At 36.4% G+C, this 24,519-nt stretch overlaps 1 protein-coding gene across 1 annotated transcript; it reads left to right on the top strand.

Annotated features, from left to right (window-relative positions):
- The first annotated feature begins 2,707 nt into the window (after nucleotides 1-2,707).
- Nucleotides 2,708-5,703, top strand: MARS2 (methionyl-tRNA synthetase 2, mitochondrial). Its single transcript, XM_008070426.1, has one exon. The coding sequence runs from the start codon at nucleotides 2,802-2,804 to the stop codon at nucleotides 4,581-4,583; it is 1,782 nt and encodes a 593-aa protein (XP_008068617.1). The 5' UTR covers nucleotides 2,708-2,801; the 3' UTR covers nucleotides 4,584-5,703.
- Nucleotides 5,704-24,519: the final 18,816 nt, after the last annotated feature.

Genomic DNA, 24,519 nt, shown 5'->3' on the forward strand with positions numbered 1-24,519 from the left:
AGACAAGCTAATGGAAAAACAGGCACAAAATATAAATATACATATCACAGGCCAAGAAACATATATGGTTCATATATATATGAAGAGATGCTTAAGTTCACTTGTATTTAGAAAACTACAAATCAAGACCATAGTGAGATAAAATTTAAATAAATTTTGGCAAATACACATCAAATAGTATAAAATTTACTATTTTGGGCATTTTAAAGCATACAGTTCAGTGATATTAAGTACATTCACAATGTTGTACAATGATCATCACTATCGAGTTACAGAACTTTTTCATTATCCTGAGAGTAAGCCCCATATCTATTAAGCATTCACTCTCCATTCCAACTTTCCCTCAGCCCCTAGCAACCATATATCTGCTTTCTGTCTCCATGTATTTGCCTGTTCTGAATATTTCGTATAATAGAATCATATAATATGTGACTTTTTGTGTCTACCTTCTTTCACTTAGCATAGTGTTTTAAAGGTTCATCCATGCAGTAGCATGTACCCTACTTCATTCCTCTTTATAGTTGAATAATATTCCATTGCATAGATATACCACATTTGTTTATTCATTCATCAGATGATGGACTGTTGGATTGTTTCCACCTTTTGGCTATTGTGAGTTGTGCTGCTATAAACATTAGTGAGATAACACTTTACGTTCATTTGGTAAAAATTAAGACAACAGAAAATACCAAGTATTGAAGAGATCTTTTTAAGAGTATGTTGCTGATGGAAATGTAAATTTGTTTAATCATGTTGAAAAATTACTTGGCATTATCTTGTGAAATTGAAAATTTACATCCTGTATGATCCCAGGTATATACTCTCACTCCCAGGTATATACTTTAGCATATAGGGACCAGGAGACAAGAGAGTTAATAGCAGTACTGTGCCTAAGAGCAAAACCTTAAATCACTCAAGTGTGTATCAATAGCCATTTCTTTCAAGGAGTTCTGCTCTAAAGTGAAGGAAAGAAATAGACAGTAGTGGGGGCTGAGAATTTTTTAAGATGGGAGGAAACATAGCACACCTGTATGCTGAAGCATTGATTCAGTGGGAAAGCAAAAAATAAAATAGTAAGAATTGTTGGAGAACCTAATTTCTCAGACACTTAGCCACAGTTTTTCTCCCAGTTCTGGAAAGTGTTGTGCATATACACACATTTTAAGTTGTGTATATACATACATTTTAAGTTGTGTATATACATACATTTTAAGTTTTACCTATTCTTTACTTGCCATTCTTAAACTGCTGATCAAATAGAGCACATCAACTGAATACTCAAAGAATACTTGTTTCACTTTTTTGTACCCCCTATACAGAATTCAACTGGTCCACCTCCATCATATCACCACAGAAATTAGGTTCAACTTAATACAGACATTCATTCATAATGATAGTTACATGCAACAACATGGATAAATCTTAGTAACAAAATGTGGAATGCAAAAGACAAGTTAAAGAAGGCTACATGCAGTATTATGTCCTTTTTAGAATGTTTGAATATAAGCAAAACTGAACAATATGTTACTTAGATGTACTATAGATGTGATAACACCAATTCACAAGTAGAAAATTTAGGACAACGATTACCTCTGGGAGGAAGCCATGAGGACAAGAAGAAAAGGAGCACACAGATCTAAATTACTGGTGATCTTTTAATTCAGTGGTTCTTAAATTTTAATGTACATCAGAATCACCCACAGAGCGCCTTAAAACCTAAATTGTTGGGCTCCACTCCCAGAGTTTCTGATTCAATAGGTGGGTCATGAGGTCTAAGAATATACATTTTTAACAAAGTTCCAGCGCATTTCTGGAGACCACACTTTGAGACTACTTCTAGTTCTTAAGTTGGGTTATGGGTTCACAGGTGCTCCATTCCATTTTATCACTAAATGTATATACTATTTAAATTTTTTAAAAAAGTAATCGGTAGATTAAAAAAAAATGAGTGTGTTAGGAGCCAGAGACTGATATTAACCCAATTCTGGGCTACTGAGGTCTGCCTCCACACCCCTCAAAAAATCTAGGGTCTCATTACCAAAAGCAAACTTGAAGAAACACTGTTCTATTTTCAAAGAAAATTAACTACTTTTGAGAAATAAATTTGGAAATTTATCCTTCCTTATGTGCACAGTGACAGCATATTGCATGCCACCTTCCTGGATCTCAATAACCTTTGGCAAGATCTTGGCAGATAACAAATCTACCTCTTGTTGATTCAATAAAAATTGTGTTTAGAGAAAAGATTTCCTTTACTTTCTCAGCTCTTATCCTTCTCTCAAGTGCTCTAGCTAATTAAATATTTTTCTTCCTCTCTTCCTTTTGTCTAGATTTATTTAGGCTCTGAGATAAAATGTAGGTGACATTTCAGATGTTGACAAGGGCATTCACAGGGTCCACAGGGTTCTGCAATGTGCCAGACACTGACGGGCTTTTGAGAAATGCCTGAATATATCACTCTTGCCTACAAGCAGCTCAGCCTAGAGAGGGAAACAGGTCCATACATATAAAATTACAACCCAAAGCAGGAAGCAGGCTGTTATGCAAAAGCACAGATTTATCTTCCTTAAGCTATCCCAAGTCCAGTTCTCCTAAGCTGTTCCTTGCAAGCTGTCGCCCGAGGAGACCCGGCGACCCGGGGGCTAATCCGCTGAGGGTGGGGCGGGGCTGTACGCAGGGGCGGTGCTAGGGGCCGGATTTCATTGGCTTTCCAACCGGAAGCGGCGGTGTGACCCGATTGCGCATGCGCCCTTCACACGTGTTGCCGTAGTGCCCCTTCCACCTTCGGGCCGGCGCGCACCATGCTGCGAGCTTCCGTCCTTCGGTTGCTAGGACGCGCAGGGGCCAGTAGGGTCTCCCTCCTGGAAGACTCTGGTCCACGCCACTACTGCTCGGGCTCTCTCCGTGCTCGCGACGATGCTTGCGACGCGCGTGCCTATCTCACGACACCTATTTTCTACGTGAACGCTGCGCCACACATCGGGCACCTGTACTCGGCGCTGCTGGCTGATGCCCTGTGCCGCCACCGCCGCCTCATAGTTCCCTGCGCCGCCGCCACGCGATTCTCCACCGGCACCGACGAGCATGGTCTGAAGATTCAGCAGGCGGCAGCTACTGCGGGCCTGGCCCCTACCGAGCTGTGCGACCGAGTGTCTTCCCAGTTCCAGCAGCTTTTCCGGGAGGCGGGTATCTCCTCCACTGATTTCATCCGCACCACGGAAGTCCGGCACCAGATTGCTGTGCAGCATTTCTGGGGGGTGCTTAAGACCCGGGGTCTGCTCTATAAGGGGCTCTACGAAGGTTGGTATTGCGCCTCAGACGAGTGTTTCCTGCCTGAAGCCAAGGTCACTCGGCAGCCGGGCTCATCGGGGGATTCGTGTCCTGTATCTCTGGAGAGCGGGCACCCAGTTTTCTGGACCAAGGAAGAAAACTACATCTTCAGGCTTTCCCAGTTCCGGGAGCCGCTTCAGCGGTGGCTGCGGGCCGACCCCCGAGCGATTACCCCCGAGCCATTCCATCATGCTGTCCTTCAGTGGCTGGAGGAGGAGCTGCCCGACCTCTCCGTGTCTCGGAAGAGTAGCCACTTGCACTGGGGCATTCCCGTGCCCGGGGACGATTCCCAGACCATCTACGTATGGCTAGATGCCCTGGTCAACTACCTCACTGTAATTGGCTACCCAAATGCTGAGTTCAAATCTTGGTGGCCGGCCACTTCTCATATCATAGGTAAGGACATTCTCAAATTCCATGCCATCTATTGGCCTGCCCTCCTCTTAGGGGCCGGCATGAGCCCGCCACATCGCATCTATGTCCACTCCCACTGGACAGTCTGTGGCCAAAAGATGTCCAAGAGCTTGGGCAACGTGGTGGATCCTAGGACTTGCCTTGACCGCTACACTGTGGATGGCTTCCGCTACTTTCTTCTTCGGCAGGGCGTCCCCAACTGGGACTGTGACTACTATGATGAAAAGGTGGTTAAGTTGCTGGACTCTGAGCTGGCAGATGCCTTGGGAGGTCTCTTGAACCGATGCACTGCCAACAGAATAAATCCTTCGGGGACCTACCCGGTCTTCTGCACTACCTGCTTCCCCAGTGAGCCAGGGTTGGTGGGGCCGTCGGTTCGTGCTCAGGCAGAGGATTATGCTCTGGTGAGCGCAGTGGCCACTTTGCCCAAGCAGGTAACAGACCACTATGATAACTTTCAGATATATAAGGCCCTAGAAGCACTGTCCAGCTGTGTCAGGCAAACGAATGGTTTTGTCCAAAGGCATGCACCCTGGAAGCTGAACTGGGAGAACCCCGTGGATGCTCCCTGGCTGGGTACTGTGCTTCATGTGGCCTTGGAATGTTTGCGAGTCTTTGGGACTTTGTTGCAGCCTGTCACCCCAAGCCTAGCTGACAAGCTGCTGTCTAGGCTGGGGGTGTCTGCCACAGAAAGAAGTGTTGGAGAGCTCTATTTCTTGCCTCGATTCTATGGACATCCATGTCCTTTTGAAGGGAGGAAGCTGGGACCTGATACTGGGCTTTTGTTTCCAAGACTGGACCAGTCCAGGGCTTGGCTGGTGAAAGCCCACAGGACCTAGAAACTCAGTTCTTACTGGCTTGTGGTAAAACAAACAAACAAGTTATTTTGATTTCAGGAAAGTTATACTAGTGTTTTCTCGAGTGTTGCGTCAAATGAGCACATAAGCTGTGTCCCTGTGAAGAGAGGTGAACTGCCTTTCAGGTGCCTGTTCCCTATTCTTCATCTCTCTGTGCCCACTGACCACTGACCACTGTCCCTTTGTACACTCTGTCTGTCTCCAGGGAAAAGATGGGTAAGAGACAATGTTGCGAATGTGATTCTTTTTCTTTGTGTCTCCTTCCAAACCTCAGTTATGTTATTTGCCCAAGCTACCTCTCATGGCTTTTCATTGGCCTCCTCTGCTTCTCAGGCTAATTAGTGCAATGACTCTTACTGAGAGTGGGGGCTGGAGGCCCCTGCCTCAGCTTTTACTGGGTAGTCCACTTCGTTGGGTCTATTAAAAAGAGATTCTTTTATTAAACCTTTAAAACCCAGATGATTTTTGCCAATGTTCATCCCTACTTTGTTAGTTAATAGTCCAACCGTTGTGTTGTATAATGTTACACTTTAATCAGTAGATGGCTCTGATCTCACACATTTAATTACTAAAGATGGAGGTTTCAGAATGTTTGGAATAAATTAGTTTTCTGCTTTCTAATTTTGCAGATCTTTAAATTTCTGTTGCGTTTCTTAAAATAAGGGATAACTGCAACCACTGCTGTTTTAACAGAAAGCAATAAAAAACTATCAGAATCCTCATTTTTTTAGACTACTAAAAATAACATTTACTCTTTACATGGTTAGTAAGCTAAAAGTTAATGTATCATTTGTTTATAGATAAATTATAAGCTCTTAAAGTACTTGGTATGTTAACATTTTAATTTAAACATAAGGTTACAGGTACGATTTTTAAAAATCTGTAAATAATTCAAAAGGGCAGTATTTTCTTTATGTGTCTTATAGTCTTAATTTTGTTATCCTCATATATCATTTACCTCATATGATTTGGCCAATCAAGATCTAAAATACAGTATAGAAATTGTTTAGTTTTCTTAAATGTTGATGCATTTACTTTCAAGTAACTTAAACATTATTTCTTTTGTTCTTTTAAGTTATTAAAGCTTGAAAGTTTGTAAGTACCTTATTTGGATCTGTTCTGTTGAATTTGTTGAAGGTGATGGTGAAGGGAAGAAATGATCAATGCTCCGGGAATCTCAAACTGGATTTAGGGATCACTTCAAGGCTCCATAAGAGAACATCACAGAGAAGATGTTATCAATTTATACAGTGACTACAACATAGTAAGCCAGCATTATATCTCATAGGTGATTGAACAGCTAGGCCAAAGTTTAAAATGAGAACTTGACTTGGGATATCCATTCTAAGTATGGTAACAAGTAGAGAGGGCTCACTGTGAAGTAAATGATTGTTGGTAGTTCCCCCAGATTTGTTCTAGGTGCCACCATTCGGCTTCAGTTTCTGCTTATTAATCAGTGAAATGAGGATTTTCAGTTGCTTGGAAACACTGCTTAGAAAAGAATGTTTGAAGGCATCCTAAACACGGAAGGACTATTTCCACAAATGTTCCTTCAGTCCTTTCCTATTTATAATTCTGGAGTTTCCATATGACATATTTAGTTAACTGCTGGGATAGCTGGGGCATAGGATGAAGCGTAATATCTCCTAGGGCTGGATAGAGCAGAGTGGTGCAAGATGGGATGTGTTTGCATGGATGAAGGAAAATCAATTTGGAAAACCGGTGGGATGATAACCTCTGCCTTTGAGGTGCCTGTATAGCAGTGATACAGTTCCTATCATGGAAACAGTATCTCCTACTTAAATGATCTTTCCTGTGGCCTAGGGCAGGTCAATACAATGGGCTTTCTTGGCTTGATGGAAGATGTTAATGCTCTTTCTGTGCAGTCTGTCATTTGGGTAGGCACTTAACTGTCTACCTGGATATTTGGTACTGGAGAGCACAAGAAAGTAGGGGAACCAGGTAGGACAGGGCATAATTATTTACAGAAGACAGGATATTCTGAGTGGAGGAGTGTGGTAAGTTTGCTGTAATTTGTGTGTTAATATGGAAGATGAACCAGTTGGGTGCTCTGTAGTAGGCACAATAGGTACTTTGGGTACTCAGTTGATGTGTTCAAGTTGATCCAGCAGTTTAAGAATGGCAAATAAAGAACAGGTGAAATTTGAAACTGGAGGGCATGCATTTCCAAGAGGGGCATCCTAACCACTTCTGGGAGAAGATGATAAACTTTAAGAATGCCACTGCTTCAGAACTGTCAGTACCTTATCTGGCCATCTTTTGGATCTCTTGAATTGAATGTAAATTTCCTCCAAATACTACCTTCGAAGTTCTCAAATATTCGTTTTGGTGAATACTTGGAGGCAGTACTACAGGTGGTGATAGAGTACTGCATAAATCAGGTGTTCATGGGATATCACATTAGAAGAGTAATAGCAAGATGTCAACTCAGTAGACTACAATCTTATCTGTGAAGTCATGTAAGAAGTAGTAGACAATGTATACAATGTATACAATGTAGACAAGTGTATACTGTATACTGGAGAACTATTCCACAAGTGAACTCATAGATTAGATACCTCAGCAATCAGAAGACCTGTTGCTACAGACAGAAGCAAGAAATAGATACAACCTACAACCTGATATCATTGAAACCTCACAATTATTCTGCATGTCGGTCTCATTATTATTCTTAAGGACCTTGGACTATAGGGGTTGTGAAGAGCCCAATAAATTGAATATGAAGTTGATGCCAAAATACTTCAAAAGGCCTAGGCTGCAACATGATCCTAGGGTACAGGTTTTTCCCTCCTTTCCCCCAAGGTTGTACTTGTAATTGGGACATATCTGGTAAATTCTAAACCAAAGTGAAGCCAGTAGCTGGTCAGGGTGTGAACCTCCACTGAGGATAACTTATAATCATGACAGTACCAAGCATTCAACAGGTTCCTCTTTGGGCCTTATGGTAGAGAAGGCTTCCTGGATCTCTGACTGCCCTACCTCTACTGGGTATGTATCGGCAGTGTTGACCAGTGGTAGTATAACCTTGAGTTACGGAGGAGGCTAGGCCTCCTAAGACTTGGTCCATAAAGCTGCTATATGATAAACTGTAATTGCCTCTTAGAGGCAAAATACCTTACTATTCAGGTAACAGAACATCTCTTCTTATTGGTGAAGCCTGGGGTGCTGTAAACCTTGGTGGATCCTTGCCTTGTCTTTTGGAACAGAGTGAATGTCAGTGGACCTAAAAGGGTATGGACATATCAAAAGCCATCTGTGTATTTTTGTAGCAAAGGTTTACTAGTTGAGGGAGCCTGTGGAGAGTTAGAGCACAGAGGTAACCAAGAGCACAGGTTCTAGAAGAAAGCCCTTGAGTCCTCTATAAAACTAAGATAGTATAAAAATGTCATTTGCAGCATAATACAACTGGCCCTGTCAATTCCTCTTGCAGGAGCTTTTAATAGGGTTGGTTAACTCTTATCAAGAGGAACACACCAAATGTGGAAGGGCCACAACAGTGACAACCACGTTAATTAATGTTAATTAGTGGGGAGTTTAATCTTTCAAGAAGAGTGTCTTATTCTTTCTGAAAAGAAGAGGATGGAAGTCCAGCTTATGCACCTTCCTGTATCACCAGTAACTACTTTGAGCAGAGGGAAAGAGACTAACCAATTTAAAGGTGAAATTGGCTTCTTTTCTTTAATAGGCAGTCTTGGGTTACCCAGAATAGGTCCTCTGAATTAAGGAAACCACCTAACAGGAAACGGTTAACCATATTTAAATACTCTATTTAGGATTGTATCACATTAATCAGTTTCTACTTATATTTTCATGATGAGGGAAGGGAACTAGGTAGACCTATACACCAAGAGGATCTTCCTATGGCCCTGACAACTGGAAATAATGTATCTTCTAATGTGTTGCTTAATGAGTAGCTCTTGGGAGGTTCAGCCGTACCTGGATCTTCACCAAGGTGAGCAAAGCTATGGTATAGAAGTTTCATCCTTGGCCATAGCCTGAATTTCACCCCTTTTTAGCTTATGGCAGTTTACTCACCAGATTTTAAAGTCCACAGCTCCTCACTTAAGAACAGGATGGTGTGAGATGTCAGGATGTTTCAGGAAACAAGTGTGTCATCTGCAAGAAGAAAATTATAGCTCCAAGGAGAGATGAATCCTGCCCTTGACTCATTAAGGATCTCTGGATAAAACATCTGCAGAGGGTCACCTGAAAGCCTCAATGGATAAGCTGGAGGGACAGCTCTAGGAATAACTGGGGAAAATGGTACTAACCTCCCTATGCTACCACTCTTAAGGCTGTGCCTTGTGGATGTACCCTTATTGGTTGAGAATCACTGGTTTATGGGATTTAACATGACCACAAACTTTCAAAAGCTGTATTAGGATTGTTATAGGTTGGAATCACCATGTAATCCTTTTAATTCAATACATTCCATAAAAAATATGACTGTTTACACTTTTTGGGGGGAATACATTAAACAGTTTTAGTAGTTTGGCTTCTTTTGAACCAGTCTAGATGCTTCTATTGCTTAGAGAGTTAAAGATATTAAAAACATAAAATAAATAATCATGTTATACATTTTAATCACTAAAATACATTCTATTTGTTTGAAGCCAGATGAAAAGAAAGGTTAAAGAAAACCCAACAGAAGATAGGAAGGAGAAAAAAAGAAAAATATGATATACAGAAAACCCACAATAAGCAGAAATAAATACAAATATGTCAGTTATTGTAATAAAATATGTTAAAATATAATAAAAACTTCATATGATGAACCTCTGTCAAAAAACAAAAACGTTCAAGGTTAAATTTAGAAAGCTAGCTATGTATGTAGTTAAAAAGGATATATTAAACAGTAGAAAATACGTATCAAGAAGCATTAGGCATATATAAACCAAAAGAAGAGGGTATGGTAATACTAATATTACATAATTAATCTATATTGAGGGAAAAATCATTACTAAAGTCAAACTTAATACAAAAGGAAATAATGAATTGAGTTAAAACAGTTAAAAGTCAAACTTGTATAATCTAACAACATAGCCTCAAATGTAAACAATATAGCTTCAAAATGTAAAAAGCTAATGTATGACAAGAAATGTACAAGTCTGCAAAAAAAAAAAAAAACCCAAACCAAAAAAACCACCACTTACGAGTTCAGAGAAATGATGCATAGAGGAAGTAAAAATATAACAACTCATGCAAGACATTAAATTTCAGTCTTTAATGCTTACTACTAAGTGTATCATTACTGCTAAGTGTGGAAAACAAAATTGTAACAGGCAAGGTTTTGTGACTCTAAAACTTTGTCTTTTTCTATGCATGTCTCTGTGAACATAACAACTTGCTTTTTAAATAGAACTGTCAGCCAAATATACCTGTTTAGTAGCTCCTACTAATTGGTTATTATTATTATTATTATTATTTTTGAATTGGAGTCTCTCACTTTGTTGTCTAGGCTGGAGTGCAGTGGCACACTCATGGCCAGTACAGTCTCGACTTGCTGGACTCGGGTGATCCTTCTGCCTCAGCCTTCTAAGTAGCTGGAACTACAAGCACATGCCACCATGCCCGGCTAATTTTTTGGTATTGTAGAGATGAGGTCTCACCAAGTTGCCCAGGCTGGTCTCAAACCTGTGGGCTCAGGCAATCCTCTCATCCCGGCTTCCCAAAGTGCTGGGATTATAGGTATGAGCCACCATGCCCGGCTTCGATTGGTTATTAAAAGGGGAGAATCCTATGACCATAATTTGCCGAGTTTTCTAATTGTGAGCTCAGTAATACATGAACTTGAGAGAAGAGAACCAATAGTTCTGTGTTCCTTATTTGTGTTCTCTCATTTATTTTTTCCATCAACCCAATAAGGTATCATTCTTTCTGTGTTGAATGAGAAACTGAGGCACAGAGAAATTAGGTAACTTGGTAGGGTTACACAGCTTATAAAAAACAGAGCCTAGACTCAAACTTGTCTCAATGCCAGAGTCTTAGCACCACCTATAGTACAAGCACCACAATCAATCAATGAGTATATACTGAAGGCACTGTTTTAAGTATTGTGGGAAAGAAGAAATAGCATAATTAGACCCAGAGATCTGAAGGTGAAAGTCCAAATTAGAACCGTGAATTGAAATGCATCAATTACTGTTTCAAGATGAAGAATTAGTTTCTTGGTAGCCAGATTATGAACTAAATGAGTGCCAAAACAGAAATGTAGAAAAATATGCTTACCTTTATCATGGAATATGGTATATTTTGCTTATGTTTTTATTTTTTTTTGAGTTGGAGTCTCACTCTGTCGCCCAGACTGGAGTGCAGTGGCCACTCCTGGCCACCGCAGCCTCAACCTGCTGGGCTCCAGCAACCCTTCCGCCTCAGCCTTCCGAGTAGCCGGAATTACAGGTGTGCGCTACCACGCCCGGCTAATTTTTGATTTATTATAGAGATGAGGTCTCGCCTGCCCAGGCGGGTCTCGAACCCATGGGCTCAGGCAATCCACTCACCTCAGCCTCCCAAAGGCGCGGGATTACAGGCTGAGCCACTGAGTCCAGCATCGCTTATGTTTTTAATAGTTTCTTTTATATCCTAAACCTGTGTATATGTCCTCATGCAAATTGTTAAGATTTTTAATAACTGTATAGTTCCTATTTTTCTTTTTTTATTGTTTTATTTATTTTCAGAATGGTGTTCCAAATTCTAGAATCCAACAGTTCTCCTAGTGAAATTACGCAGTCATAAATTCATGAATCTAAGTATTTTAAAAATAGTATTTTTATAATTAACAGTTTATATACACATCTCTAAATATGAAAACATCAATATTCAAAAGTTTTATTTGAATGAACTATTATAGTAACAAAGCAAGATAATTTTATTGGAGACTACAAACATTGAAACTCTTTCATACATACAGTTTTAATATGAAGAAACTTTTTAATGACTCTGTTAACAATGTAACTTCTATTAATTTACTGAATATTTATTACCGTGTTCTTGTGATATCTTTTCTAACAAGTTTGCAGAAACCAGATTAAACATCCTTGACTGAAGTTATTGCCAAACCAAATACCACCCTGCTAGCTAAAATGCGACATATTGGATAATTCCTGGTAAATTATACCTCATATCACAGTATAGACATGCTCTTATCTTTTAATACTAGGACTTATGAATTCATAAGGAATACACAATGCTGTATTTTACATTTTTTTCCCTGAAATGTAGCTGTTTTGTTGGACATGAAGTGTCTTTGAAGAAGTGTGATGAAATCTATTTTTTATATAGGCCTCTTAAGCTATCATCTAAAATATATTTAAAAAAATATGTTGAAAGGTATTAAAAAGTCCTTGCCAACTTGGAAGGCCAAGAAGACCTTTTTCTCTATTTCTATATTTGTATTCTATGTTTTGAGTAATGTCTTCAGGATTCTGTTTAAATGCAAGCAATATATCCTATTGTTAGCAAGGCATGATAAAGGCATGATGGGTGTTTTTCAGTTTTTTTTTTTTTATGACAGGTTGTGTGACTTGTTGACAGAATCAGATGAACAGATCATAAAAAAGTCCTATATAGCATATTTTAAATTATATTTAAAAGTTACCTACTAAAGGAATTTATAAAAGCTTTCATAAAATAGTCTTCAACCCAGTAAGTTGAAAGACTTTACATCTAAATTTCTATAAAACTTTACAGAAACTCCCTACATTTTCTATAAAAAGAAAAACTTCTTAGTACTGAGTTCTGTTTGATTTTATGTCTCATTACTGGAATATAATTAAATAAATCAAGTTACAATGTATAAGAAGTCTGTTTTGGTATTAGAAGAAAATTGTAAGTACTACCATAAGTTTTTGAAAATATGTATGGTTAGTTGCATGAAAGCTGGTGGTTGTATTTTCATGCTACTTGATGAGTTGAAAGGAGTATTTTTTGCTTGGATATAAAGAAAATATTGTAAACATTCATTTTGACATTGTCTGACCTAGTATAAAAAAATAATGGTTAGTTAATAATCCTTAAAGTTTTTTTCTTATTTAAAAAATCAACCTCTAGGAGGAGTTAATTCATAACAGATTTTAAATAGAACATTTTTGCATGTAACTGATGTTATATAATTCGTTTTCTAACCTAAGGAGAATTAATAGCATGTCTTTTATTTTCCATAATCCATGGATACTACCTAAAAGTAAAGCTATCAGCTCAGGGGCATACAAACAATATAAATGTTTAACTGTAGCTCAGTGCAAAACTTAGGAAATCACCGTGATCTCAGACAGAAAAACAGAGGAAAGATAATGAAACCTTATTGCTTAACACTGAGAGCAGTGAGAGAGGGCTAGCCAAGTTAAATGAAGTTATCAAAACCCATCACTGGTAAATTTGTTGAGGTAGATGTTTAAATATTCAATATGTGAAGGTAGATAGGTAAGTCTGGACTCAAGAGTTTTAAATAAATTTTCTAAAGATAGATACATCTAGGGCACAGACATGAATATCTATTTAATAAACATAGGATTGTTGCTGAGTTTATTTTCATTTTTCCTTTGACATATACAACATTAGGATATTAAGTGTGATATTTTAGTTGAAAGCTAGTCTCACCAACACTTGGAAATAGCCTGAATAAAATAATGCTAAGGTTAACTTTACTAGTCAGTATTTGGATTCCTATAAAGGGCAAGAAAAATTTACATGTATTAGTATTTTAAGAAATATTTTGCCTCATAGTTTGATACTAATACGGATTTTAAGAAATTTCTTTTATGTGTTGCTGCAAATATGTAAGTCAATATTGTGTAGATTTCTTTGCTTTGGTACCAAAATTAGACATGTTGAAAACAGATCTTGAGTATGATTAGCAAGAAACACATTGTGACTATTAAAATAATCTCAAATTGTTAATTAATACTTTAAAATTATTATCCTTTAAATGTTTTCTCCAAAATATCAAAGAAAAAAAGACATACTTTTTAGGTAATACTTTTCACATTAATTAATTTTTTTATATACTATAATTGGTTATTTCTGAACTATATGAGGCTAAAGATGAGGTTTTGTCTCTCTCTGTTCATTTTTCTATCCTGACTTATAAAAAGGACCTTGATAATTAAAAGGTAAAACAGTGATCTTTTATATTTATTAAAGTTATTCTTGCTATCATAGATATGCTACTTTATGTAGTAGAAAAATATCACAATATATGCAAAATTAGGTTTTTTTGGGGGGATACATTAAAAATTTCTCCTCTCACCTCTGTTCTTCTACTTTATATATAAAGTAATATATAATTTTTATAGAATTGAATAAAAGTAATATGGAAGTATATCAACACATTTTGGTAAAGAGCCCAATTGTTTAAAATAAATTAGCTAAGAAAAAACACCTAAATGTCAATCTGTTTTGAAGCAAAATACAATTTCTTCCAGGCTCTTAAAACTTACCAAAGTTTTAGAACAAACATGCCTTGATATATACTGAATAAGCCTGAATAATTAATATAGGATTAAAATGTATGGTGAAAACACCAGACAAGTTGAGTATTAAATAGACTTTCATGGCATTTTGTCTAGGGCTCTAGTAACTATATGGGCCTTAACACAGCATGTTACTTTCAAAATAACTAGAAAAAAAAAAATCAATGGCTTGGCCTAAGGTTGTGTCAGAGTATTAGCTCAGAAACATTAGGATGATATTCTCCCAAAATATATATATCAGTGAATAGTTCATTACACTTTATGAGACAGGATCAAAAAATTACTTGAAGTTATTATTGGGTTACCTTTCTAATGAGAGGATTTTTAAAATATATAATCCTTATCCTTGCCCAACAGAAGTGCAAATCAACTTTAGTTCTTGGAGTGGACATGAAATTAAAATAGTGAAATCCTAGTATTTCCTAATATTGTGCAATCAAATTTCATGAAATGCTATAATAAATTTCCATGTAGTCAATGTAAATAGTTTATTTATGTAACATTTTTAATCTATGAAAGGAATATAATGTTTTTTATAAGAGGAAGTTGGTATATATTACAGGCAGCATTTAAAGAAAAGTTAGTGTGGCAGTTATTTAATTTTAAAAAGTTATGGTTAGTGTGACATTATTTAATTATAAAAATTTCTCTGATTCTGTAAGAGCAATCATAGCTTCTTTGTATTTAAAAGGTGAAATATGGGTAAATTTTAGTCAGTTAAGGTTAATGTTTTAAAACTCTAGAAACCTCACAAACTAAGATCTGAATGGATGATAAAAAGGAATACTGACAGTGACACCACTGTTAAAGGAAGAAATATGTATCGAATCTGACATGCTACATTCAGTGAATGCTTATACTTGCTAAGATGATGCCACAAGAACCTTTGTACTTTAAAACTTTTATGCTCAAAAGTCGATCAAAACTAGATAATCATTAAGTATATTTAAGAACAGTGTCAACTTTGGCTATAGTAATTGGTATAAAAAATGGTCAAAATATGACAGATTTCTGGATATTTTATATATATGCACACATATGTATATATAGATTATATTTTATAGGTATTAATGTTTGCTAAAATTTTTAATATAACTAAAGACTTTGAAATGTTTTATCAAAATAATACAAGTAAAATATACAAAAACCTAAATGCAGTGTAATCAGAATAATGTGGAAACGAGAATCTATTCAGCATAGCTCCCTAGTAAGATAGTGTTTTTTTCCAGCTATACTATATTACAGCAAATGGCCTGTTGCTACATATATTCTGTATATGCCATGGCTATGTCTACAAACATGAAACATCTAGAATAAAACTGAAAAATCAAAAAACGAAAGATGTATCTAAGTAGTTATATATTAGATTATCATGTTGATAGTCAGATGATGACCAAACACTTAAAATTTTATCAAGATACTTGTAGATATAACCTTTGTTCCATTTGTTACAGATCATAAATCTATGTTACTTAAGTGTGTGAATTAATAAAGGAAACCATGATTTTATCCTGCACCTCTAATGTTCTGGTTTCTAAGATTTCTTTAATTCCCTGAAAAAAGCAGAAACATTTAACCTTAAGCATATCCAAACCCTTATATTTGTTACCAGACCACATATGGGGCTAGTTGTTTTCTATTATTGGACAAAACAGTTATCCAAGATTCTACTTAACAGAATCAGTAGAGGAAGGTGGAGTAAGAATTGAATCCTCTGCTCTGAAATCTTTTCTAGGATGAAAGTGTGGGCTTCGAAAATATCGAGGTTTCAAACCTACAGATGAAGGTTGAGAAAAGCTTCTTCTCTCAGAATGTAACCTTGGTTCCTATTAAAAGATTTAAAGAAAATTATGGTTTTAATGCATGTTAAATGACTCTAATTGTATAATTACTTAAGGGAAAGATTTAAAAAGTAAGATGAACTGGGGTTGGATTCAGTGGAGGGAAGGTGTGCAAGGAATAGGTTACCTGTTGCCAGACAGGGAGGCATCCTAGGGCTATAAAAAGGCACTCACTTTATGGGATCCGAGAATAGCCATATCCAGTGGTATTTCTAAATTATTAAGTTATGTTTCCTTTGTGTCATCCCTGAACTTTGGTCAATATTTATTTGGAGAAAAAAAAGATTTATGTACTTACACAAAATTAAAATCAGATCCTAGAGTTGATAAAGCAACTATCCAAAGAAAATAAGGGAATTATTAATATACTATTTCATGTTAAAAGAGTAACATTTTACACTACTGTTAAGTAAAACATCCAATGAATAGAATCTTCCAACAAATGATTTTTATTTGATTCACTGCTGAACATAAGGATTGTTGGAGATGGAGCTTTGCTCAAGACACAGAACAGGACATTTCATCTAAGGCATCTATAATGACTAAATGCCTACGTCAGAGTGTTAAAGTGTAACTAAATCTTTTTCCCTAACAATCTCATCATTTGGCTGCTTTAAATGCTTTGAGTTTGACTATTTTGATTCAAGAAGAATGCAAACATTAAGGAGGTGGAATTTATCTCATAAAGCTGAATAAAATTTTGAAGCAGCACTTAGGTCAAGTCAACTTGCACTTTGGTCTGCATCTAACAACAGAAATTTAATACTGTGTTCTAGTAGTTCTTCCAAAAATGTAACTAACTAGGAACTTATATATATTTAAGGGAAATGAACTAAAGAGGCAAAATTTCTGTTCTGAAAAGAGGCATGTTTGATTATACATAGTTGTAATTTCCCTGATTTGGGCATGTAGACCACTCTTTTGATCTGCCAGGACTCTTACCATGTCTACCAACAATCAACAACTTGCCAATGCCAGAATGGGTAACTTGCAAGAGTAAGTCATAAAAATAGTAAGCAGTATTTTTATGGCATATCAGACTCTAGATACTTCTAAGGTTAAAAATGTTTAAAATCGTGATTACATGGCTTATTTATATCACTTCAAGATACTTTGTGAAGTTATAAAACAGTCTTCCAGACAGAAAAGAAATACATATATGAAGTATTATAACAATTAAAGACAGGTTATTGAAATCAGTGTTGTGAGAAAATTCACTCCAGTGACATCAGGCTATATTTAACCTTAGGACACTGTTAAACAAATTTTGAACTAAAAATACTTCAGTGGACAATTATGTTATGTCCACTGATATGATAATGAGCCATTTATCTTAGAACCACATCAAATTTCATCCGTATAAAAAGTGGCATAAGTCTGGTACCTGTCATTAGGCTGTAAAAAAGAAAACTAAACTAGAATAACCCTTTCCCGAGATAGCAAATACTACACTGAAGGTCTATACAAAGACTGATAAATGTCTACATTGTAGCTATTAGCAAGAAGAATGGAAAAGAAGAAAGACATTTGTTTTTGTTGGTGGACTTTATGCTTTTAAAACACTGGAAATATTCCATGTTCCAGAATATAAAGAGCAGTTGGCACAGCCTACATGTATCTTTTGCTATTGAAGGGATTATAGTTTTTCTGGAATTCTTTAGAAGCCCTTTCTTCACACTTTGTGTTCCTTTTTGTATTTCCCAGAATGCTGACTTGCAGAATATATTTAAATAAAAATTTCAACAAATAATCTAAAAATATTAAATTTTAGAATAATTCTATTTTCACTGTTTTGCTTAGGAAACTGGCTCATACTTAGGTTACTTAAAAGCATGATCAAACAGTTTCATATTTATCACAGTTTCTTTTTTTTAACTGAAATATTTTCTGATTCAGATTAACTTATATAAATATAAAGTGTTACTCTTGCCTTAGAAATATAGTAGGCAAAAATGTGGTATTTTTAAGCATGATTTAACAATATTAGTATCATTTTTACAAGGAATACTATCATGGACTTTAAACAGTTTTTAATGATTTAATCAAAACTCTTCCATAGAACAATTAATACAGGTTAAGTTACCAAGATTTTAAGACTAATATCTTAGGACTATTCTACAATTATAAACTGTTTCTTCATGTTTGAGGTCTGACAATTAAGTTCGAGAACTTGCCACCATATGCTTATGTTGGCAGCACTGAACACACAACTTGGTAAGGTTTCATAGCATTGGTATATCAGTGTCTCATGGCTGTGTTCGTGTTGACATGTGGTGGTATCTTGCTGAGTGGAGATCATTATTATTGCATGTTTTTGTGTGCCATCATGAAAATTTTGGAGCTTGAATTAGAACAACGAACAAACATTGCATTTCTTGTTAAACTTGGCAAGAGTGGTCGTGAAATCAGGGACATGTTAGTCCAAGTTTATGGGGATAATCCCATGAAGAAAATGGCAGTGTACAAATGGATTAAATGTTTTCTGAGGGGAGAGAAAGCATCACTGATGAAGAGACGTCAGGACAGCCAGTAATGCATAGAACTGATGAAAACATTGCAAAAATTCATCGAATTGTGCATCAAAATCATTGGCTGACTGTGAGAAGCACAGCAGACCAAATAAGCATCGATAGAGACACAGGAAAATCTCAACTGAAAATCTTGGCATAAGAAAGGTGTGTGCAGCCTGAGCCCGCGGGTTCGAGACCCACCTCATCTCTACAATAAATCAAAAAATCAGCCGGGTGTGGTAGCGCACACCTGTAATTCTGGCTACTTGGAAGGCTGAGGTGGAAGGATCGCCGGAGCCCAGCAGGTCGAGGCTGCGGTGGCCGGGAGCGGCTACTGCACTCCAGTCTGAGTGACAGAGTGAGACTCCAACTCAAAAAAAAAAAGAAAGATGTGTGCAAAAATAGTCCCAAAGGACCTCTTGCATCATGACAACGTACCAGCTCACCAAGCACTGTCTGTGAGGGAGTTTTTAGTCAGTAAACAAATGTACTGGAACACCCTCCCTACTCACCTGATCTGGCCCCCAATGACTTTTTTCTTTTCCTGAAGATAAAGGGAAATATTGAAAGGAAGACATTTTTATGACATTCAGGACATCAAGAGTAATACGATGACAACTCTGATAGCCATTCCAGAAAAGGAGTTCCAAAATTGCTTTGACAGGGGGACTAGGTGCTGGCATTGGTGCATAGCTTCTCAAGGGAAGTACTTTGAAGGTGATGTTGCGATATTCAGCAATAAGGTATGTAGCACTTATTATTTTTTTTAAGTAATTTCCATTTTATTTTTCCCCAGAGGATAGTTGTTCTTCAGTCCTTAAGGACTCAGCTTCTTACATGGGCTTTGGTGGAGATCATGGGGCAGTACCTGCAGGTCTAAATCAGGGTGGGGATGTTCGGTCCTTGCAGGCTTTATGAGACCAATTCCTGACTACCTTGCTGTGAATGGCACATCTCACACAGTAATGCCCCTTCACATACAGCTTGCGAAGTACAGGCATCAAAGACACTTGCTTCAGAAAAGTCCCTCCACTATGTTTCGAATGACGAACTTCTTAATAGCCTTATCCTTGGGCATGCATTGGGCAGTCTGTGCAGTGAATGGGCTGCACGTGGCAGCGGCACTTTTTGGCAGAACCATTGTTCCTTCTTTTCTTTGTCATCTTGGAAGAGAGGGCCTGAAAGATCTGTAGCATTTTTTTCTAGGATGACTTTGCGAACTTAATTGTCAGACCTTGTATAAAGTAAGGGATAAAAAGATATCTGGGATTTGAGTTTTTAAATTATATGAGTCTATGATTTCATGTTTAGAACATAGGGAAATAGGCTTATTATATCTAAACATAATTCAGTCTGTTTATATAGTTGTATCAATGGCTACACTGGAAACCATAAAGCTTCAAGGGTTAAAGTAATACAGAAGTCCAGGCCTAGTCTGCGTGGCATAATCCCTTTGTAGATTATACTTTTTGATCCCAGCTTAATGTTATATTTATTTTGTAATATATTGTTACATTCTAATTTCCTTGGGACAGTCTAGGTTTATGTCTACTGTATTATTAGAATTTTAGTTTTTAAAAAGTTTTTGGTCAATGATTTTATAGGCTTATTAATATGACAAAGTTCTTTGTTGATCAATAAATACATATTTTAAAAGTTATATAATTTTAGTTATTTTTGGTGTCCCTTTTCACTCTTAAGTATCTATATTTGGATGATAGATGATTACCCCATATGGTAAAAACTTTGAAGAGAGATCAGCAAAGTCAAGAACTGTTTAACTAGTACAAGAAGCAGAAGTGAAAGCAGAATTTGATATGACTGATAAAACATCAGAGGACCTTGTCTATAGGTAAGTAGCCTTGATTTCTAGAAGGATAATCAAAATCAAATCAAGTCTGCTGCTTTTCAATGAATGTGGGAGTGAGATTCAAGAGGAAATATATACTGGAGAACAAGGACTCCTAATTCTGAGTCCATACAATAATATTTCGGGGAAGGTTAAGCTAATAATCACTTTGGAACTTGGCAACTGTCTAAGAATGTGATTATTTTTAAGAAAAAATGGAGTTATGTTATTTCACATGACCCTTTTCAGATAGACCCTAATTACACGTCTGTCTTACCATAAAAGAATGAACTGTAGTTTATTGACAATAGAGACAAGATTCTTTTGAAACCTGAAATTAAGTCATGTCAGTAAAACCGTTTTGTCAGTTGCTTTTAGCTAGAGTGTATGAAGATGTTTGGTTTGGAGGATATTGAATAAGGAAGAGCCAAATGGATGATTTATATGAAGATATGACCTTTAGAATGAATTTTGAATATTTCTCCAAACAATTTATCGTTGAGAAGAAAATAAGGAAACTGAGTTCTCTGTAATAGGCATACAAAATTTCAGCAAAGGTGACAGTCCTTTAGAAAGTAATTTTCAAGAAGCAAGAGAATCAATTAAATGAGTTGTAGATTGTTGAATTTAGACCCAAAATCAAAGTTGAATCTTTTAAAGTAAGTTTTTTAGTGTCAAAAAGTCTTGTCAACAACAACAAAAACTAAGCACATCGTTCTGTCTTCAGGTTTCTAGGCTTTTTTTCATATGACGGCATACCCATAAAATAATAATATTCATGTGGCACACTAGGGCTAACAAAAAAGCCTGCATGCACTAGAGGTGACCTGAGAAAGTTTCCTGAATTCACTGCTATTTTTAATACAGTTACTAAGATAACAAAGCCATTTATTCCTTGGGGAACAAGTTAAATAAATAATGTTTAAAGACCACCAAATCAGACAGAACACATCTATTGTAGTTCTGTAGAAAAGCATTTGATGCAAGAGGAGCTAAATATTGATGCAAGAGGAGCTAAATATTAACAAGGAATTCAGAATTTCATGTATTTCACAAATCAGATGTTTGTTAGGTTCCCCCCAACTAGAAACAGGTCCATAGAATTTTGATCCATTAATTACATGTGGGAATTTATCAGTTGCTTGCTTGATACCTTCTACAGAGTAATGGAATGATATCTGTTAGATAAAGCTGCCAAAAACCCACCTATTAAAAAATCAGAACTTGTCTCTAGCCTCAGATTCCCAGTTCAGACACCTAGAATTGGTGCCATACTGCTTGCTCATAAGTGATATTACAATGATATTGTCTGTTCTAATTAACACATATTTTCTTTTTCTTTTTTTTTTTGAGTTGGAGTCTCACTCTGTCGCCCAGACTGGAGTGCAGTGGCCGCTCCCGGCCACCGCAGCCTCGACATGCTGGGCTCCAGCGATCCTTCCGCCTCAGTCTTCCAAGTAGCTGGAACTACAGGCACGTGCTACCACGCCTGGCTAATTTTTTTATATTATAGAGATGAGGTCTCGCTGCCCAGGCGGGTCTCGAACCCGCAGTTTCAGGCAATCCACTCACCTCAGCCTCCCAAAGGCGCGGGATTACAGGCTGAGCCACCGAGCCCGGCTTAACACATATTTTCTATTATCCTGTTTTATATCTATACATACAAACATACCTATGTGCATATGTTTATATAAAATAAGAGCTTTAATCACCAAGATATTTCTATAAAAGGACTTTATTGTAGATTATCACAAAGTTTCAAATTTCAGATGATCCAGATTATATTCAATTAGATTAAAAAAAAACAGAATGAATGATGATACAAGCAATTATATCCCAGAGAACATCTGAAATTCAGATACTGTGAGATATTAAAGGATGAACTTAGAAAGTAAACACTTGTTACTGTAAATACTATAAGTCCAATCTGATGGGAAAAACACTTTACTGAGATAACCTATACATAGACTATGATAGACCCAGCCTTCACAAACAGAAACCTGCCAAATTGCAATATAAAACGACAATATTTAATTATTATCTAGGGTTGTACCTATGAAATCCTTTGAGGAAACAAGATAGCTTTTTTGAAGTGAGGAATAAGATATAGATGTACAAAATATGTTAGTGTGAATTTAGCTAACATATCCCCTTCTTAGTTCCATTTGATCACTAGGATTTAATCTCAAAGGTAATTCTCTGATCATCTTTTAACATTTTCTCCTGTAATATTTAAAATATATACAGCAAAATTAATTGAGGATAACATTTCCATGTTCAAGCAAAAGCTATCCCGGTTCTCTCTTTTTCATACTTCCAGAATGCTCACTCTGATATTATTAGGAGCCATCGTGAAAAACTTGGAGCTTTAAGAGTACCAATGGGTTAAGAAATGGAAGAAGGAACAAAGCTGTAAAAATCAAGAATGATATTGTTAAGTATGAATTAGCTACATTTAGGCTGGATTCCATAAGCTAAAACATTTTTCCCCATATTGCCTGAATTTTTTCAGGTTACATTATACTACGTATTGGAAATTCTACCAAATTGGATTCAGTCTTCTGTGTTAATAGGCATTCTCTTCAATCCTATTCTTAAAAGAAGTCAAGATAGAGAAAGATAATTTTTATCCCTTGTGCTTTTAGTTTCCAAATCTGGAATTCCAGCTAGTATTATTTAGATTATATATTTATCTTAATATAGACATTTTTGGATGGGACTATCTTTTGAATTTAAATACCATTTGTAAAATGATTGGAATTGAACAAAACTCTTGCAACATTAAGCTTGATTGTATTTATTTTCTTTCAGTTTAGAGCTTTATTTGAAAATGAGAGCAGAGATGACAGTGCATAAATAATGGCTACATAATAAATATCCTTAAACCCTATCAATTTAAATCAAGAAGGTTAATTAAATTGGATGAATAAGAAAAAACTGAGCATCTCTAGAAGTTTGGAAAAATTCTACCCAAAATAGAAAATAGAGGTCCTTCAGGATGCTGGTAGCCAGAAAGAGAAAAGAAAGCCAGAATGAAGGGAGGTCTTTTTCTGTCATGACATCAGTTTTTTAAAAAGGTCCAAACAAGGATATGGTACTTGGAGAACAAGCTGGAAAGGAGACATTCAGGTGGGTAGACAGGAAATTCTTCCCAGATTGCAAGAGGATAACTAGTAGAGAATTCATGGGACAGAAATGGTATAATTTGATTTTCTAGGTTGGAATTTCCAAAGAGAAAACTGCTTTTTTAAGCACTGAAACCTATCAAAAAGAAGATCTAGAGAGAGAGCCACAAAAGTTATCAGTGGTAAGCAATGGGAGAAAATAAATGCTAAGAAGTTAGGGGCGGTAACTTTAAATTCTTTATACTTTGGGAAAAACTTGACTCTCATTATAAAATAAAATACACAAAGAACTACCACCTCCTAAAAATTGTTTTTCACAGGAAAGAAAAACTCTTAGAGCTGTGTTTTACCTTTACTAGACCATGAGGAGGAAATGGAGAAGAAAAAAGAGTCTAATCAAATAACTTTCTTATTAGAGATTCTCTCTTTAGCCTAAGGGCATACCAAAATCTTACAGGTACATCCCAAAGAAATGTGAGAATCTAGGGTCCTCAATTTTTTCTTTGATGAACAACCAGTTATTCATTTCCTTAGTGAGGAGAAGACTCAGCAGGGGAGGAAGAGGACTTTAGTCTCTAAGTATAGAGGCCGGTTCTCACACGCCTGTATTCATAGGGAAGAAATACACCAAGTAGGTGTTTATAACTCATATCACTTTTAGAGCAATACTAAGTGACAATTACTTTGAGTACATACCCTGATAGAAATGCAAAAGTAAGGTTAACATAGCAGCTTCACTAAGAAAATTATCACCCAACTATTAATAAATAATCCAGTATTTGCTTTTATTAACTAATAAATTATCAAATAAGGAAAACTGACAATAGGTAGAAAATTTATAGATGACATGTTTCAAAAATAAGTCAAATATCAATATGGTATCACTCAATAGCTTAAATAAAATGTCTTTATTCAAGCTGCTATTGTGTGTTTTCACTTATCTATAATCAGGCTTGGCATTACATTAATTTATACTATTTTAAGCAGCATGCCTAAAAATAATAAAGCTGAAAAATCCTTAATCTGTTAGTTCACTAGTTTGAAACTTATGTCTGCTGCTTTACATTTGTGGATCCTGATGGGTCAGAAAGTGGGTGACATA

The sequence above is a fragment of the Carlito syrichta genome, unplaced genomic scaffold (genome assembly GCF_000164805.1).
Source record: "Carlito syrichta isolate Samal-C Ts95f unplaced genomic scaffold, Tarsius_syrichta-2.0.1 Scaffold313398, whole genome shotgun sequence".
NCBI lineage: Eukaryota > Metazoa > Chordata > Mammalia > Primates > Tarsiidae > Carlito > Carlito syrichta.

Excerpts from the sequence above, each read along its gene's own strand:
- MARS2 (XM_008070426.1), top strand. The coding sequence starts at position 2,802 with ATGCTGCGAGCTTCCGTCCTTCGGTTGCTAGGACGCGCAGGGGCCAGT.